This window comes from Lipotes vexillifer, unplaced genomic scaffold (genome assembly GCF_000442215.2).
Source record: "Lipotes vexillifer unplaced genomic scaffold, Lipotes_vexillifer_v1.1 scaffold792, whole genome shotgun sequence".
NCBI classification, from domain to species: domain Eukaryota; kingdom Metazoa; phylum Chordata; class Mammalia; order Artiodactyla; family Lipotidae; genus Lipotes; species Lipotes vexillifer.
Window position 1 is genome coordinate 1,011,562 of NW_006795663.1, and position 17,886 is coordinate 1,029,447.

At 40.7% G+C, this 17,886-nt stretch overlaps 1 protein-coding gene across 1 annotated transcript in view; it reads right to left on the reverse strand.

Moving 5' to 3' along the window:
- THSD4 (thrombospondin type 1 domain containing 4) overlaps positions 1 to 17,886 on the reverse strand; it is a 566,919-nt gene that overhangs the window by 459,084 nt on the left and 89,949 nt on the right. Inside the window, 1 exon segment of the mRNA XM_007467843.1 lies at positions 9,583 to 10,030. Within this exon segment, the coding sequence (XP_007467905.1) occupies positions 9,583 to 10,030 (448 nt within the window).

A 17,886-nucleotide genomic window follows, 5' to 3' on the forward strand; every position in this document is an offset into this window, starting at 1 on the left:
AAAACACAAAAAAAAAAAAAAAAAAAAAGAATGTGTGGATAGCAAAGTTAATTTGCAATGGGTCCTCTGACAAGAGGGCCGTAAACTTCTTGCCTACTGTCAGGAGACGTCCTGGAGAACAGTTCAGATTCAGCCTCTGAGGCCTACTGAAGTGGTCCCGGCAACAAGGATCAGGGAGCCTGGATTGAGGATGAAAACCAAGGAGGGCTGGGGAATTTCTGTTTCATGTCTCTTTTGTAGATTACATCTGTTTGTACTTATACTATTATAGTATAAGATCTCCTCTCATTTTAACAGACTCTCTGAAGTTAAAACTTCCAGGTTACAGATCATTTTACATTTGTTATACTTTAAGTGGGTTGTTTCCTGATGCCATAGACTGAGTCACCCTCACCTTATCAGTAACTGTCTCTATATTACACTGTGAGTTGGCTTTGGGCAGATTTCCTGCAGACAGCTGATCCTTTCTATGGGCACGGATTCTTATAATCTTCAGGCCAGAAAACTGAAACAAGGAAAAAGCCATGTAGATAGAGATCAGGCTCATTCAGGATGGGGCCAGCTAAGACCGGAGCTTTATAGCCAAGCAATGGCCCTGGGAGATAACCTCTCTTCAAATGACTCCTTTCCACCACAAAGAGGGAGGGATATTCCCACTGGTCTCTTAATGGGAAGAATAAAGATTTACTTTAACATAATGAGCTGAATCCTGATAAAGCACTTCAGGCCCTATCCAAAGTTCCATCTAGACAATTGCCCGGAGTTGCTATGAGTCACAAAGAGTATTATGGAAACTCTGACTATGTTTCTAGTGACCCTGGTTAATCTGAGATGACAACTGCCCGCCCGCACGTAACTTCACTGCTCAAGAGGCCGCTGTTGGTGATCACACAATTAACTTTCAGTAATTAATTACTTTCAGTTCCCCAGGAGACTGAAGAGTATCATCCCCGATGAAGATGACACCAAGGAACATGACCTTGGGGTCTGCCTGGGTCCAATAAGCATTTTTGTTTTTACCTTTTGCATTGCTCTGGATTCAATCAAAAGACCGGCTACCATAGCAACACATGATGTATTTAACATCACCAGAGTGAAAAAAAAATCTAAAGAAAAAACTCTAGAACATGTCCCTGCACTGCCATGAGAAAGTGGCTGTGTGACCTTGGGCAAAGCAGTTTGCTCTTCTAAACCTAAATGACTGCATTTCAGTAACAAGCCCTGCGCCACTCCCCTCACCCCCTAACCCAGGAATTCTGTGAGGAGTAAACTAGTAATATATTAAAGTTTCTAGCTCATAGTAATGCTCAATAAGTGTTAGCTGAATTGGAATCTAAGAAGACATCAAAGATGAATCCAGCAGTTCCTGAAGCTGTTAAGTGCCCGACAGGTAGGTGTTCTGAGCAAACATTCCCTTCTACAGGTGGAAGATGGGCTTCGTTTCCCATCACCTTCTTATATGATATAGAATCATATAACCATGGACCAAAATTTCTTACAAGTTACCCAGCACAGGTTTCAAATATGTTTAATATCTGCTTTCTCAAGTCCCTTGGAACAAACTCAACCTCACAAAAACTCTTCTGCCACCTCTTACCACTTCCAGAGCCCTCTAGACAGTCAGTGAATTGGTTTTGTTCAAAAGAGCTGGGTAAAGCCTTTGGATTTAAAAAACAAAAAACAAATAACTGAGGTTTTCTTAGTTCTCAAACGCTTTTTCTTTTTTCCTATCCAAGTTCATACTGTTCTCCTAGAGAAAGGAGTTTCTCTCTTATTCAATAAATACATCAAAGACCCAAAGGATGTTACTATAACTAAGCCCATCCATTCACCCGCGAGAAGCCTATTTTTTTAAATACTCTGTACAGGGCTTCCCAGGTGGCACAGTGGTTAGGAACCCGCCTGCCAGTGCAGGGGACACAGGTTCAAGCCCTGGTCCAGGAAGATCCCACATGCCGCGGAGCAACTAAGCCTGTGTGCCACAACTACCGAGCCTGCACTCTGGAGCCCGCGTGCCACAACTACTGAAGCCCGTGTGCCTAGAGCCTGTGCTCGGCAACAAGAGAAGCCGCCGCAATGAGAAGCCCGCGCACCGCAATGAAGAGTAGCCCCCGCTCACCACAACTAGAGAAAGCCCACGTGCAGCAACGAAGACCCAACGCAGCCAAAAATAAATAAATAAAATAAATAAATTTATAAAAATAAATAAATAAATACTCTGTACACATGTCTATACAGACCTAGGCTTACCCCAGGAATGCTTGTTTATTTCTCTCTCTTTAGATTATGAACGTATCTCTATGCCTGTAAGAAGGTCTGAAAGAGAATATCTTTTTTTCTAGCTAACCAGGAAGTATGTCGCAAAACATAAACTTAAATCCAAAGCTCCTACTCCCCCAGGGAGCATAAATTTCTCAGTGGCTACTTTGGGGATCACATTAATAAGACTGGTTTCTTCCCCTCTGCTATCTGCTGAGACAGGATGTGAAATTCCTTCAAAGGCAAATAGTCACTGTGCCCCTACTATGTGTCAGGTGTTGCAAGCATTGAGGATACAGAGAAAAATCCCTCATAATAGTCTCTCGCAGGGATTTCACAGGCCAAGGTAAAAACAAAACAAAACAAACAAAAATGAAAAAGTCCAACAACAAATAAAACATAAACCAAAAAAAAATAGTGCAATGAGAAGAAATTGGTGAACCGCTTGGGCACTACATTTCTAACCTTGCAAAATAAGGAGGGGACTGATCCTTGCAAAATAAGGAGGGGACTGATCCTTCTTAATATTGATAAATCAAGACAATAAAAATTGTTAATATACTACATATAATAAAAATATAACTGAAAATAAAATGTGGCTAGCAGAGATCAGCGGAATGGGAGGAAAGAGAATCATTTCTTCATCTTTCAGAGTAAGGAGTCAGAGAAAATTTGAAGTTGATATATCAAGAAGCAGAGATGTTGGTACACTATTTAGACTTATGGAGGGAATGAGAGTAAAACTTTTAAATGATTGACTGTGATTACATCTTGGGAGAGAGACTAGGATATACCTCTCTCTACCACTGTGATATTTCTTCCTATTTGTACTACTTTTTATAATCATGAAAAGTGACAGTGGTGAACAATTCATATATATGTATACGATTCATACATCTATATTTCATACATATGAAATTTATTTGAATATTTATATTTAATATTTACGTGTTTAATATATTTAATATGTATATGTTCACAAAATATTCATATACATATTTCATATATATATATATGTAAGGCCACTTTTCATATACATATGAAAGTCAATAAGAGAACTTTCTATGGAAAATTCCCAGTGATCTGAGAAGACGGAAAGCAGAATAAGGCAAAAAGCACTGACACTAGCATATATTTCCCAGATAAGGAGGTTGGTGACAAGCTCACGATAGGAGAAACCTACGTTGAGCCCTCTAGTTAGATGACCTGTCCATCCGCTAACTGGTCCCACAGCTCCTGTCATGTTTTACACCTTACAGAACTGCACTGACTTCTTGACGTGGCCCAAGAAGTTTGCTAAGTTTCTCCTTAAACTGCACACAGGCAGTTGTTTGTCAGCTCCTCTCATTTCATATAAGACTAGGAATGGGATAGAATTAGAATCTGCCTAAAGAGAGCTTAGCTATATTTGAGATTTGTCCAACATCTTCCCTTCATTTTCACTTACTTTGAGCCAGAAACAAGTCCACGTGGATAAATCCATTGTCAGAAGTCAGTCCCACCCCAGGGAAATTTACTGGAGAGTCATTGATACCAGAACTCATCACAGCCGTTGTCTGCAAAAAAGCTGCTTTTTAGCCCCAGAGGTTTTTCCCCTTGAAACATTAAGTGCACTCAGTCTAAGTTCAGGATCATTTTTCCTTTGGCAGCAAAGCCCTTTAAAAACTCGAAAGCTTGCCCCCGCCTTGCACCTGGTGACTCCCTCCAGCCTCCCTGATCCAGAAGGAGCCTGTGTGTCAGTCCCCTCTCCAGGGAGGAAGCACTGAACTCACAGTGCTTAAGAGAGGAGGGCGGGAGAGAGACACCTAGGTCTCCAGGACAGAGGGCATAAGGTGTCTTGGTTGGTTCGTGTATTTTGCAAAAAATAATAAAAAACCCCAGAAACAGCTAGCAGAAAAGAACTGTATTTTCACTACATCTCCACGGGCACCAGGAGGGACTGTGGTTTGGTCTCCTTCCCCTGTGTCACCCCTATAAAGATTCTAGTTCTTTTGCTCCCAGGTCTTAACCTTCAATGAAAGTCCATGAAGAAGAAACTTATCTAGTTCCTTGACTGCTTGAATACTTATAATTTTTAGCCATAGCTGAGGAAGTGCAGGGCTGTGGATAAACCATGGACACCCCTGTGTTGCCCCTTCACTGCTGAAGACATACTTGCAGGTGAAGCCACCGCTCATGGCAAAAGCATCTCACTCCACTGAGAGGTCCTCCAAGCGCCCTTTCTTGATCCTCAGCCCTTACGGGAGCGCAAAGGGGCTCTCGGATCCCTGTCACTCCCTCTTCCTAGAAAACTCTCCCTTCTGCTGGATCGCCTGCAGGAGGCCTTTGCTGCCTCCACCCAAGCCAGGTTCATTTCCACTACCTGCAGATTTCAAAGTGCCTACGCAGCGTGTAGAGTGGTGCCTGTGCCCTGCGCTTGTTATTACCTATTTATGAGTCTCTCGCTCTCTCTCTCGCTGGACTTTGAGCTCAGGCTCAGAGCTTGCACTACTTTCAGCGTCCCTGACCCCACTCAGTCAATGTCAGTGCCGTGCTTATGGAATCCAAGCAAAAACCCGCAATAGTGAGTGACTTGGACCGTTGTACTAGTAGACTTCTAAGATGATGCCTGCTCTAAAAGACCACAGATTCTTTATTTTTACTGGACCGTATCACCTTCACTTCCTCATACACATTGTAGGCAAGGAAAAAGAAAACCTTTCTTATTTTTAAAGTCTACATTCAGGGATCATTAGTGCTGCATTTATTACTGATACTGAAGTATTATTTCATAGAGGACATCTTATATGAACCGAACAATCCTAAAGACAAACTAGCATGCTTAAAATTCCCAGATGACATCACAAGGTAGGGCTTAATATTAAATATGCACATTTGAGGGTATAACGGCTTCATTGGCATGAAGTTATCTATAGGCTGACTTTTATCACTTTAAACATGACCCAAGGGTGATTACATTGAAAGCCACATCACAGCGAAAATGCTGGGTCTCTCAGCAATCTTGTTTTATTCTTGGGCAAAGGGAAAGGACTCTCAACCACAGCTAACCCAAAGGACAAAAGGGGACTCTGAGCAAGTCTGACCATCTCATCCACAGTTCCATGACTCAGCCCTTAGGAATGGGGAGCTGTTCAGATACTCCATTCTTATCTTCAGCCACATTCACTTATCCAGGTCCAAACGGTTTATTTACTAACAATGTGTCAGCACATGCCAAGCTCCTTTTACACATGACCTTACCTGAACCTCACGTCAACCTTATGGAACAGGTACTATTATTCTCCCCACTTCACAGATGATCCTCAAAGAGCTAAGTAACTTGTCCAAGGACACTCAGCTCCCAGTGTTGGAGCTGGGGTTTGTATCCAGCTCAACTTAGCTCCCAAACTCACTGTCCCACACTGTCTTGCAGGCTTAACATCCAATTAAACAAGTTGATTAGAATTGCTTTCTGATTTTCCACTGTGTTTAAAATGCTTCTCACCCATCAATCTCATGTGTGAAAGTCCAGCAAGACCATGTGATAATTCTGTATTCTGAGATGTTAAAGCATAAGTTTTCCATTAAGACCGTGATTATTTAAAGCAGATAGAGGAGGCGGGAGGGAAAGGAAGGAGGGTCCCTACCACCTGGCAGGCACTGCAGCACCCAAGATCCTGAAACAACCCTGCTTTTTTGTCCTTGACTGAGCTGCTTCCTTGGCCCCAAATGCTCTTATCCCTTTTTTGGCCATCCTTGAAAGCCCAGCTCAATTGTTCCCTTCCCCAACCCTGTGGCCTCCTGCCCTGTGCTCTCAGAGCTCCTTCCCCCTCACTAAGTGCTCCAGCACCAAGTGCTACGACCTATAAGTAGCTGCATTTAGCACCTTCTCTGTTGTGTTGAGGGAGGGATTGTGACCAGTGATGAGATTTGCAAGGCTGCAAAAACATTTCTCCTAATTCAGACCACCTGTCATAAGCATGACCTCACAGCTCAGAACTGAGCCCTTTACTGTGGGGTAGTTTTAGAAAGGGGGCATTCCATCAAGAACTGGGGTGGGATACCCTGGGCACTTAGTTAAAGGGATGAAGTTCTGAAATCAGTGGATATTTCCAACCTACTCTGGGTTACTTTCCCTTCTTTTTCTTCTCCCAGATAATAACTGGGTGAGAACTCGAAATGTATGCATTATTTTCTAATTTTTGAAGAGGCCATAAGTGATAACTTTCATTCCTTGTTCACAGTATTACCCTTCACCTCTTTCCTTTTTGAGTAGGAAGATTTACATAACTGGGGGACTCACGCCATCCCCTCACTTGGACATCGAGGAGGATATGTACATGTCTACATAAGGTCATTGACGCTAAGATGCTGGAGCACATGGGTCCACGTGGAGGATGTGGAAATAAGACAACACAGGAGACTGAGATTACTCTCCTTAGAAAGGCCTGATTGCAAGGCTGGTCCTTGGCTGATGACTGGGAACTTGGATTTCAAAAGGGTTCCCACCACTCCCTAAGTGATAAGAGTGACTCACTATGCTCCAACTATATGTACAAGCAATATATATATATATATATATATATCATCTTTATTGGAGTATAATTGCTTTACAATGGTGTGTTAGTTTCTGCTTTATAACAAAGTGAATCAGTTATACATATGTTCCCATATCTCTTCCCTCTTGTGTCTCCCTCCCTCCCAGCCTCCCTATCCCACCACTCCAGGTGGTCATAAAGCACCGAGCTGATCTCCCTGTGCTATACGGCTGCTTCCCGCTAGCTAGCTATTTTACGTTTGGTAGTGTATATATGTCCATGCCACTCTCTCACTTTGTCACAGCTTACCCTTCCCCCTCCCCATATCCGCAAGTCCATTCTCTAGTAGGTCTGTGTCTTTATTCCTGTCTTACCCCTAGGTTCTTCTTGACATTTTTTTTTCTTAGATTCCATATATATGTGTTAGCACATGGTATTTGTTTTTCCCTTTCTGACTTACTTCACTCTGTATGACAGACTCTAGGTCCATCCACCTCATTACATATAGCTCAATTTCCTTTCTTTTTATGGCTAACATTCCATTGTACATATGTGCCACATCTTCTTTATCCATTCATATACCCTAAGCAAACCATAATTCCAAAAGAGTCATGTACCAAAATGTTCATTGCAGCTCTATTTACAATAGCCAGGAGATGGAAACAACCTAAGTGTCCATCATCAGATGAATGGACAAGCAATATATTTTATGCTAAGCACCTGCTTTCCTTTTGGGAACCTGGAACTTTAGTATGTAGCAGGCAAAGGGTGCCTATGTGACTAGCCATCAATATAAACTTTGGCCATGGAATCTGTAATGAGCTTCCCTGGTAGACAACACTTCACATGTGTAACAGCTCATTGCTGAGGGAACAAGGTACATCCTGTGCAACTCCACAGGGACAGGACTCTTGGAAGACTGTGCCTGCTTTCCTCTGGACTTGGCCCCATGCACGTTTCTTTTTGCTGATTTTCTCTGTATCCTTTCACTGTAATAAATCATAACTGTGCATACAACTATATACTGAGTCCTGTGAGTCTTCCTAGCAAATCATTAAACCTAGGAGTGGTTTGGGGGACCACTAACACAGGGAGTTTTAAAGTGTTCATGGGGCATGGCCCAAGTCACAAGAAGCCATGGGCTTATAAAAAGAAGATATGTAGTAATGGGACCTCTAAGGAAAGCTATTTCTCAATAAGGGTAAGTAGGATGTGACTTGGGGTGATGGCATGCAAAATGTTACAGTGAAAAGAAGGGAGTTAAACCTGTACAATCCTCTGTCAACATTTACTTCTTTGTCTAAGAAAATGTGTGAGACATTGTTTTACCTACGTCCAAAATGATGCAGACATCATGAATTCACAAGAATTTTTAAATATTCCTTGCAATTCAGTCTCCTCGGTAGTGGAGTTATCCAGCACCTGGAGAAGCCACAGCTTTTATATGGGAAGAGACAGCCCTGCTGTTGGCAGCATAGGTCTGGAAAAAAGTGCATGCTTCCAAAACGTAGGTTAAATGAAAGAAATGCTAAGTAGATATCAGGTCCACATATATGTCAAATGCCTTCTCTCTTTTCCCTTCTCTTTATGGATTACTTGGTCCTTAAAACTGACACATACTAGTCAATGGGAGAATATATTCTACGTTAGAAATGAATTCATTTCATTTTAAAAAAATTGCAACGGATATTCCAGAACAGGGACTGTGTCTTATCATGGACACAAGTATTTTTTTTTTTTTTATAAAGCACTTTCTTAACATCACCTCATTTGATCCTCGTAACAACTCCATGAGGTAGATAATAGGACTTCTATCTTCCATGGAGCCTGGTCCCTTACAAGACAAGCAATGATGCTCAATTAAGACTTACTAGTTGACTGATGGCTTTAGGAAAATTACTTTAGGCTTTAGGAAAATTACTGCTTTACAAAAATCAATAATTCCTGAAGTCTGTCAGTGGAAGAACAAGCTGAAAAGCAATCCAGGCATTCAGAGGAATTATTAAAATCACAAATTAAGTCATTTCTATGGACTCGACAGCAGGAAATATATTCTTAATGAGGAAACTGAAGCTAATATATAACAGCTGTCCTGTTACCCAGTAACAGACTATTAAGGCAGATTAAATTATTAATGAAAAATATAGTAACTTGGAAGTTTAACCTTTAAACATTTTCATTCCTCTCTCTTTTATATAAAGTCTTTAAACTGATATTTATTTTTAAAAACACATTTGGTCATCTCATGTAGTTTCCATTTATAATTCGCTTTGCTGTGGAATCATTAGCTGTAGAATCTTCAGCAATTTTTCACTATCAGACTTTTTCACAATACAATATCCAAAGTCTTTATGCCTCGAAGAGCAGGGAGCCTCCAGGAAACTTACTGGATGATACGCATGCTGGTCAAACCTCCCAAAACTCCCACATCTTTGACACCACCACTGGTTGCTCTAAATCAGCCAAACTGCACTTGACTCGCAGACCCACGAGCAAAGAAAAAATATTGTTGATATAAAGCCACTGAGAATGTACGTGAGGGTTGTTTGCTATATGTAGCAACAGTGATTGTCAATAAGTGATTCAAGAAGTTATCCATCAGTTACTAAAGTAATAACCTTATGAAAAAGAAAAGTATATGGGAAGAACACACGAAGAGAAATGAAAGGGAGGGAAGCTAAAAGGTGCATTCACGTGGCCTAAAAAACCATGCCCTCTCTGCCTTCCACCATGTTTACTGCCAACCAGCAGAAAGATAAGAGTAAGCAGCTGTTTCCAGGGCCACTCTCAGGCGGTGTATACTTACATTTGTGTTGCACAGCTTGTACTGCCGATAGGCCCCAATGCAGGAGATTGCTGTAGATCGGGCAGGCTGGGAGAAGCTCTGAGTTGCCCCGTGGGCCCCCAGGCCAGGGCTGCTGCTTGTTTCTGGGTTGTGGAAGAGATTTGAGGCTTCGGGGAAGCCTTGGTCATGGGTCAAAGGCAGCTGGTAGATGGAGCCCTCCGAGACTTGCAGTCCAGGATGAGGTCCACTGTCACTCTGGTACAGAGGTCCATGTCGGGGGGCCCGGTGGGCTGGAAGGTTGTAGCCATGGCTAGAACCAGATGCCCCCTGGGACCTGGAATTCCGGGATGAGGGCCTCTGCCTCCGAAGCCTCTGTGGCAGGTGTGCAGAGTCCGTCTGCAGTGGTAAGATGTATGGGGCCTTACCATAGCCATACATGCCGGGGCCGATGGGACCTCGGGTCCTGCTCCTAAAGAGAGACACACAAGAGAGGATTTTCATGTTAACCCAGAAGCTCTGATCCATGGGAGAGGGAACTGGGTAGGAACAGAAGCCTGGGAGAGAGCCTATAGTGGAACAAGGAGGTAAACAAGGGCTTTCCAGCAGAAGGGAAGATTCTGGAGGCTGGAACAGAGGCTCTACAGAGGCTGCCATGTAGAATGAAGGTGGGAATCAACAGTGGGTGATGTGACTGGTGGAAAATGAGGTTAGAACGGTAAGCTGCGGCCAGTATGTGATTTACCTCAGGGAGTTTGGGTGTTTTTGTAGGTTGTAGTGAACCACTGAAGGTTTTTTGAGAAGAATAAAGATAGAATTGTAATTTCGGCCAGGGTAATGTCCTGTTCACTCTTTTTCAGATAATAGTTTGTGGGGTTTTTTTTTCTCACTTAATTGTACCTGATATTTCAGACCCTGTTTCCATGACCATTCAAGCCCAAATAGCTTTTCCAGGTAGATGGAACCTAGCTAAGCAACCAAAGACTAATGCAGTCCTGAGGCGAGACTTGCTCTGGGTCAAACTCAATCCCTGATGAAATGAGAGGAGGCTGAACAATGCGGAACCCATGCGGAACAATGAGTAAATGGTCATCTTCACACTGGTATGGAACCTTAGGTTTTGTCAAGACCAGCTGCCTGGTGAGGTCTTATGACAATCCTGTAAACAGAAGTGTGCATGTAAATTTCCAACAACTGGCTTTCCAGGGGGAAAAAAGCCCTGATTTGTGCCATTTGTCCATTTCCACGGTGTAAGTACTCCCACCATGGCCAATTTCAAGCTATCAATGTGAAGACACGATCATCTCTAACAAGCAGGGGAAAAAAACTCCAGCACACCACTGCATACAAATGTATTGGGAAAATACTGTTTGCAAAATACAGAGTTAGGAATGATGAAGAAATATAAAAGTGAATCAGAGAGGGTTCCCAAGATCCCAACCGTACAACTGAAAGTAACTAGAACATAACACAAGGTGGGGTAACAGCCTTGGGAGCAATACAACAAGCAATGCGTCAGGAATTCTGAGGCAAGAGAATGCCTCAGAATTCCTCCCATTCTGTCTGTGGGGATCTGAGAAGGTTTCACCATCACTGGTCTGAGAGTTGGAAAGCAAGGTTCCAACACTGTGGAAGGATTTAAGTAAGACATATAACCCTTACTTATTTGTAAAATGACTGAACTGGATTAAATGACCACGAAGGTCGTTCCAGCTCTAAAATTTTATGCTTCCATAATAATTAATTCTACATTTATGTAAAATTGGAAATGTGCCCAAGAGTTTCTACAGGATGGCCCCATTAAAATAAGCACATTAAAATAGCAATCAAGGTGAAACATTAATTTCTGCCCTCACGAGGAAATTCTTGCTTCACTCTACATAACCAGTGAACGTAACATTTAACAGACAACAACTAATTATTAACATCTTTATCACTAATTGCACCTTCATTCTTAGCTGATACGGTTAAGAATTAAACTGTGCTAGTGTTTATTTTGCCTTTAGGCATTTCTCAATTAATCTTGGCAACACTTAGGACTCTATGAATGATGGGAGGATCCAGAATGTTGCTTTGAGAGACGCAATTAAGAAGTTGGTCTTAGGAGGAGCTTCAAGATGGCGGAAGAGTAAGACATGGAGATCACCTTCCTCCCCACAAATACATCAGAAATACATCTACATGTGGAACAACTCCTACAGAACACCTACTGAACATTGGCAGAAGACCTCAGACGTCCCAGAAGGCTCTTGGTGCTCTAGCCAGGAGTCAGGGCTGTGCCTCTGAGGTAGGAGAGCCAAGTTCAGGACATTGGTCCACCAGAGACCTCCCAGCTCCACGTAATATCAAATGGCAAAAATCTCCCAGAGATCTCCATCTCAACGTCAAGACCCATCTCCACTTGACAACCAGAAAGCTACAGTACTGGACACCCTATGCCAAACAACTAGCAAGACAGGAACACAAACCCACCCATTAGCAGAGAGGCTGCCTAAAATCATAATAAGGTCACAGACACTCCAAAACACACCACCAGACGTGGACCTGCCCACCAGAAAGACAAAATCTAGCCCCATCGACCAGAACACAGGCACTAGTCCCCTCCACCAGGAAGTCTACACAACCCACTGAACAAACCTTAGCCACTGGGGGCAGACACTAAAAACAATGGGAACTATGAACCTGCAGCCTGTGAAAAGGAGACCCCAAACACAGTAAGTTAAGCAAAATGAGAAGACAGAAAAACACACAGCAGATGAAGGAGCAAGGTAAAAACCCACCAGACCTAACAAATGAAGAGGAAATAGGCAGTCTACCTGAAAAAAGAATTCAGAATAATGATAGTAAAGATGATCCAAAATCTTGGAAATAGAATGGAGAAAATAAAAGAAACGTTTAACAAGGACCTAGAACTAAAGAGCAAACAAACAGTGATGAACAAAACAAAAAATGCAATTAAAAATTTTCTAGAAGGGATCAATAGCAGAATGACTGAGGCAGAAGAATGGATAAGTGACCTGGAAGATGAAATAGTGGGAATAACTACTGCAGAGCAGAATAAAGAAAAAAGAATGAAAAGAATTGAGGACAGTCTCAGAGACCTCAGGGACATCATTAAATGCACCAATATTTGAATTATAGGGGTCCCAGAAGAAGCAGAGAAAAAGAAAGGGATTGAGAAAATATTTGAAGAGACTATAGTTGAAAACTTCCCTAATATGGGAAAGGAAATAGTTAATCAAGTCCAGGAAGCACAGAGAGTCCCATACAGGATAAATCCAAAGAGAAACATGCCAAGACACATATTAATCAAACTATCAAAAATGAAATACAAAGAAAAAATATTAAAAGCAGAAGGGGAAAAACAACAAATAACATACAAGGGAATCCCCATAAGGTTAACAGCTGATCTTTCGGCAGAAACTCTGCAAGCCAGAGGGTGTGGCAGGACATATTTAAAGTGAGGAAAGGGAAAAACCTACAACCAAGATTACTCTAACCAGCAAGGATCTCATTCAGATTCGACAGAGAAATTAAAACCTTTACAGACAAGCAAAAGCCAAGAGAATTCAGCACCACCAAACCAGCTTTACAACAAATGCTAAAGGAACTTCTCTAGGCAGGAAACACAAGAGAAGGAAAAGACCTACAATAACAAACCCAAAAAAATTAAGAAAATGGTAACAGGAACGTACATATTGATAATTACCTTAAATGTAAATGGATTAAATACTCCAATCAGAAGACATAGATTCACTGAATGGATACAAAAACAAGACCCATATTATCCTGCCTACAAGAGACCCACTTCAGACCTAGGGACACATACAGACTGAAAGTGAGGGGATGGAAAAAGATATTCCATGCAAGTGGAAATGAAAAGAAAGATGGAGTAGCAATTCCCATATCAGACAAAACAGACTTTAAAATAAAGAGTATTACAAGATACAAGAAGGACACTACATAATGATCAAGGGATCAATCCAAGAAGATAAAACAATTGTAAATATTTATGCACCCAACATAGGAGCACCTCAATACATAAGGTAAATGCTAACAGCCATAAAAGGGGAAATCAACAGTAATACAATCATAGTAGGGGATGTTAACACCCCACTTTCACCAATGGACAGATCACCCAAAATGAAAATAAATAAGGAAACACAAGCTTTAAATGATACATTAAACAAGATGGACTTAATTGATATTTATAGGACATTCCATCCAAAAACAACAGAATACACTTTCTTCTCAAGTGCTCATGGAACATTCTCCAGGATAGATCATATCTTGGGTTACAAATCAAGCCTTGGTAAATTTAAGAAAATTGAAAATGTATCAAGTATCCTTTCTGACCACAATGCTATGAGACTAGATATCAATTACAGGAAAAGATCTGTAAAAAATACAAACACATGGAGGCTAAGCAATACACTACTTAATAACCAAGAGATCACTAAAGAAATCAAAGAGGAAATCAAAAAATACCTAGAAACAAATGACAATGAAAACACAACGACCCAAAACCTACGGGATGCAGCAAAAGCACTTCTGAGAGGGAAGTTTATAGCAATACAATCCTACCTCAAGAAACAAGAAACATCTCAAATAAACAACATAACCATACACGTAAAGCAATTAGAGAAAGAAGAACAAAAAAACCCCAAAGTCAGCAGAAGGAAAGAAATCGTAATGATCAGGACAGAAATAAATGAAAAAGAAATGAAGGAAACAATAGCAAAGATCAATAAAACTAAAAGCTGGTCCTTTGAGAAGATAAACAATACTGATAAACCACTAGCCAGACTCATCAAGAAAGAAAGAGAGAAGACTCAAATCAATAGAATTAGAAATGAAAAAGGAGAAGTAACAACTGACACTGCAGAAATACAAAGGTTCATGAGAGATTACTACAAGCAACTCTATGCCAATAAAATGGACAACCAGGAAGAGATGGACAAATTCTTAGAAATGCACAACCTTCCGAGACTGAATCAGGAAGAAACAGAAAATATGAACAGACCAATCACAAGCACTGAAACTGAAATTGTGATTAAAAATCTTCCAACAAACAAAAGCCCAGGACCAGACGGTTTCACAGGCGAATTCTATCAAACATTTAGAGAACAGCTAACACCTATCCTTCTCAAACTCTTCCAAAATATAGCAGAGGGAGGAACACTCCCAAACTCATTCTACGAGGCCACCATCACCCTGATACCAAAACTAGACGAGGATGTCACAAAGAAAGGAAACTACAGGCCAATATCACTGATGAACATAGATGCAAAAATCCTCAACACAATACTAGCAAACAGAATGCAACAGCACATTAAACGGATCATACACCATGACCAAGTGGGGTTTATCCCAGGAATGCAAGGATTCTTCAATATATGCAAATCAATCAACGTGATATACCATATTAACAAATTGAAGGAGAAAAACCATATGGTCATCTCAATAGATGCAGAGAAAGCTTTCGACAAAATTCAACACCCATTTATGATAAAAAACCCTGAAGAAAGTAGGCATAGAGGGGACTTGCCTCAACATAATAAAGTCCATATATGAAAACCCCACAGCCAACATCGTCCTCAATTGTGAAAAACTGAAAGCATTTCCACTAATATCAGGAACAAGACAAGGTTGTCCACTCTCAGCACTATTATTTAACATAGTTTTGGGAGTTTTAGCCACAGCAATTGGAGAAGAAAGAGAAATAAAAGGAATACAAATCGGAAGATAAGAAGCAAAGCTGTCGGAAAAGAAGAAGTAAAGCTGTCACTGTTTGCAGATGACATGATACTATACATAGAGAATCCTAAAGATGCTACCAGAAAACTACTAGAGCTAATCAATGAATTTGGTAAAGTAGCAGGATACAAAATTCAATCTCTTGCGTTCCTATACATCATTTTTCCTAACGATGAAAAATCTGGAAGTGAAATTAAGGAAACACTCCCATTTACCATTGCAACAAAAAGAATAAAATACCTAGGAATAAACCTACCGAGGGAGACAAAAGACCTGCATGCAGAAAACTATAAGACACTGATGAATGAAATTAAGGAGACAAAAAAACCTGTATGCAGAAAACTGACAAAAGAAATGAACGATGATATAAACAGATGAAGAGATATACCATGTTCTTAGATTGGAAGGATCAACATTGTGAAAATGACTATACTACGCAAAGCAATCTACAGTTTCAATGCAATCCGTATCAAACTACCACTGGCATTTCTCACAGAACTAGAACAAGAAATTTCACAATTTGTATGGAAACACAAAAGACCCCGAATAGCCAAAGCAATCTTGAGAAAGAAAAATGCATCTGGAGGAATCAAGCTCCCGGACTTCATACTATACTACAAAGCTACAGTAATCAAGACAGTATGGTATTGGCACAAAAAGAGAAAGATAGATCAATGGAACAGGATAGAAAGCCCAGAGATAAACCCACGCACATATGGACACCTTATCTTTGATAAAGGTGGCAGGAATATACAGTGGAGAAAGGACAGCCTCTTCAATAAGTGGTGCTGGGAAAACTGGACAGGTACATGTAAAAGTATGAGATTAGATCACTCCCTAACACCATACACAAAAATAAGCTCAAAATGGATTAAAGACCTAAATGTAAGGCCAGAAACTATCAAACTCTTAGAGGAAAACATAGGCAGAACACTGTATGACATAAATCACAGCAAGATCCTTTTTGACCCATCTCCAAGAGAAATGGAAATAAAAACAAAAATAAACAAATGGGACCTAATGAAACTTCAAAGCTTTTGCACAGCAAAGGAAACCATAAACAAGACCAAAAGACAACCCTCAGAATGGGAGAAAATAATTGCAAATGAATCAACTGACAAAGGATTAATCTCCAAAATTTACAGGCAGCTCATGCAGCTCAATAACAAAAAAATAAACAACCCAATCCAAAAATGGGCAGAAAACCACAATTTGTATAGAAACACAAAAGACCCCGAATAGCCAAAACAATCTTGAGAAAGAAAAACAGAGCTGGAGGACTCAAGCTCTCGGACTTCACACTATACTACAAAGCTACAGTGATCAAGACAGTATGGTACTGGCACAAAAACAGAAATATAGATCAATGGAACAGGATAGAAAGCCCAGAAATAAATCCATGCACATATGGTCACCTTATCTATGATAAAGGAGACAAGAATATACAGTGGAGAAAAGACAGCCTCTTCAATAAGTGGTGTGGGGAAAACTGGACAGCTACATGTAAATGAATGTAATTAGAACACTCCCTAGCACCATACACAAAAATAAACTCAAAATGGATTAAAGATCTTAATGTAAGGCCAGACACTATCAAACTCTTAGAGGAAAACATAGGCAGAACACTCTATGACATAAATCACAGCAAGATCCTTTTTGAGCCACCTCCTAGAGAAATGGAAATAAAAACAAACAAATGGGTCCTAATGAAACTTAAAAGCTTTTGCACAGCAAAGGAAACCATAAACAAGACAAAAAGACAACCCTCAGAATGGGAGAACATATTTGCAAATGAAGCAACTGACAAAGGATTAATCTCCAAAATTTACAAGCAGCTCATGCAGCTCAATATCAAAAAACAAACAACCCAATCCAAAAATGGGCAGAAGACCTAAATAGACATTTCTCCAAAGAAGATATACAGATTGCCAACAAACACACGAAAGAATGCTCAACATCATTAATCATTAGAGAAATGCAAATCAAAACTACAATGAGGTATCACCTCACACCAGTCAGAATGGCCATCATCAAAAAATCTACAAACAATAAATGCTGGAGCGGGTGTGGAGCAAAGGGAACCCTCTTGCACTCTTGGTGGGAATGTAAATTGATACAGCCACTATGGAGAACAGTATGGAGGTTCCTTAAAAAACTGAAAATAGAATTACCACGTGACCCAGCAATTCCACTACTGGGCATCTACCCTGAGAAAACCATAATTCAAAAAGAGTCATGTACCACAATGTTCATTGCAGCTCTATTTACAATAGCCAGGACATGGAAGCAACCTAAGTGTCCATCAACAGATGAATGGATAAAGAAGATGTGGCACATATATACAATGGAATATTACTCAGCCATAAAAAGAAACGAAATTGAGTTATTTGTAGTGAGGTGGATGGACCTAGAGTCTGTCATACAGAGTGAAGTAAGTCAGAAAGAGAAAAACAAATACAGTACGCTAACACATATATATGGAATCTTAAAAAAAAAAATGGTTCTGAAGAACCTAGGGGCAGGACAGGAATAAAGACACAGACACAGAGAATGGACTTGAGGACACGGGGA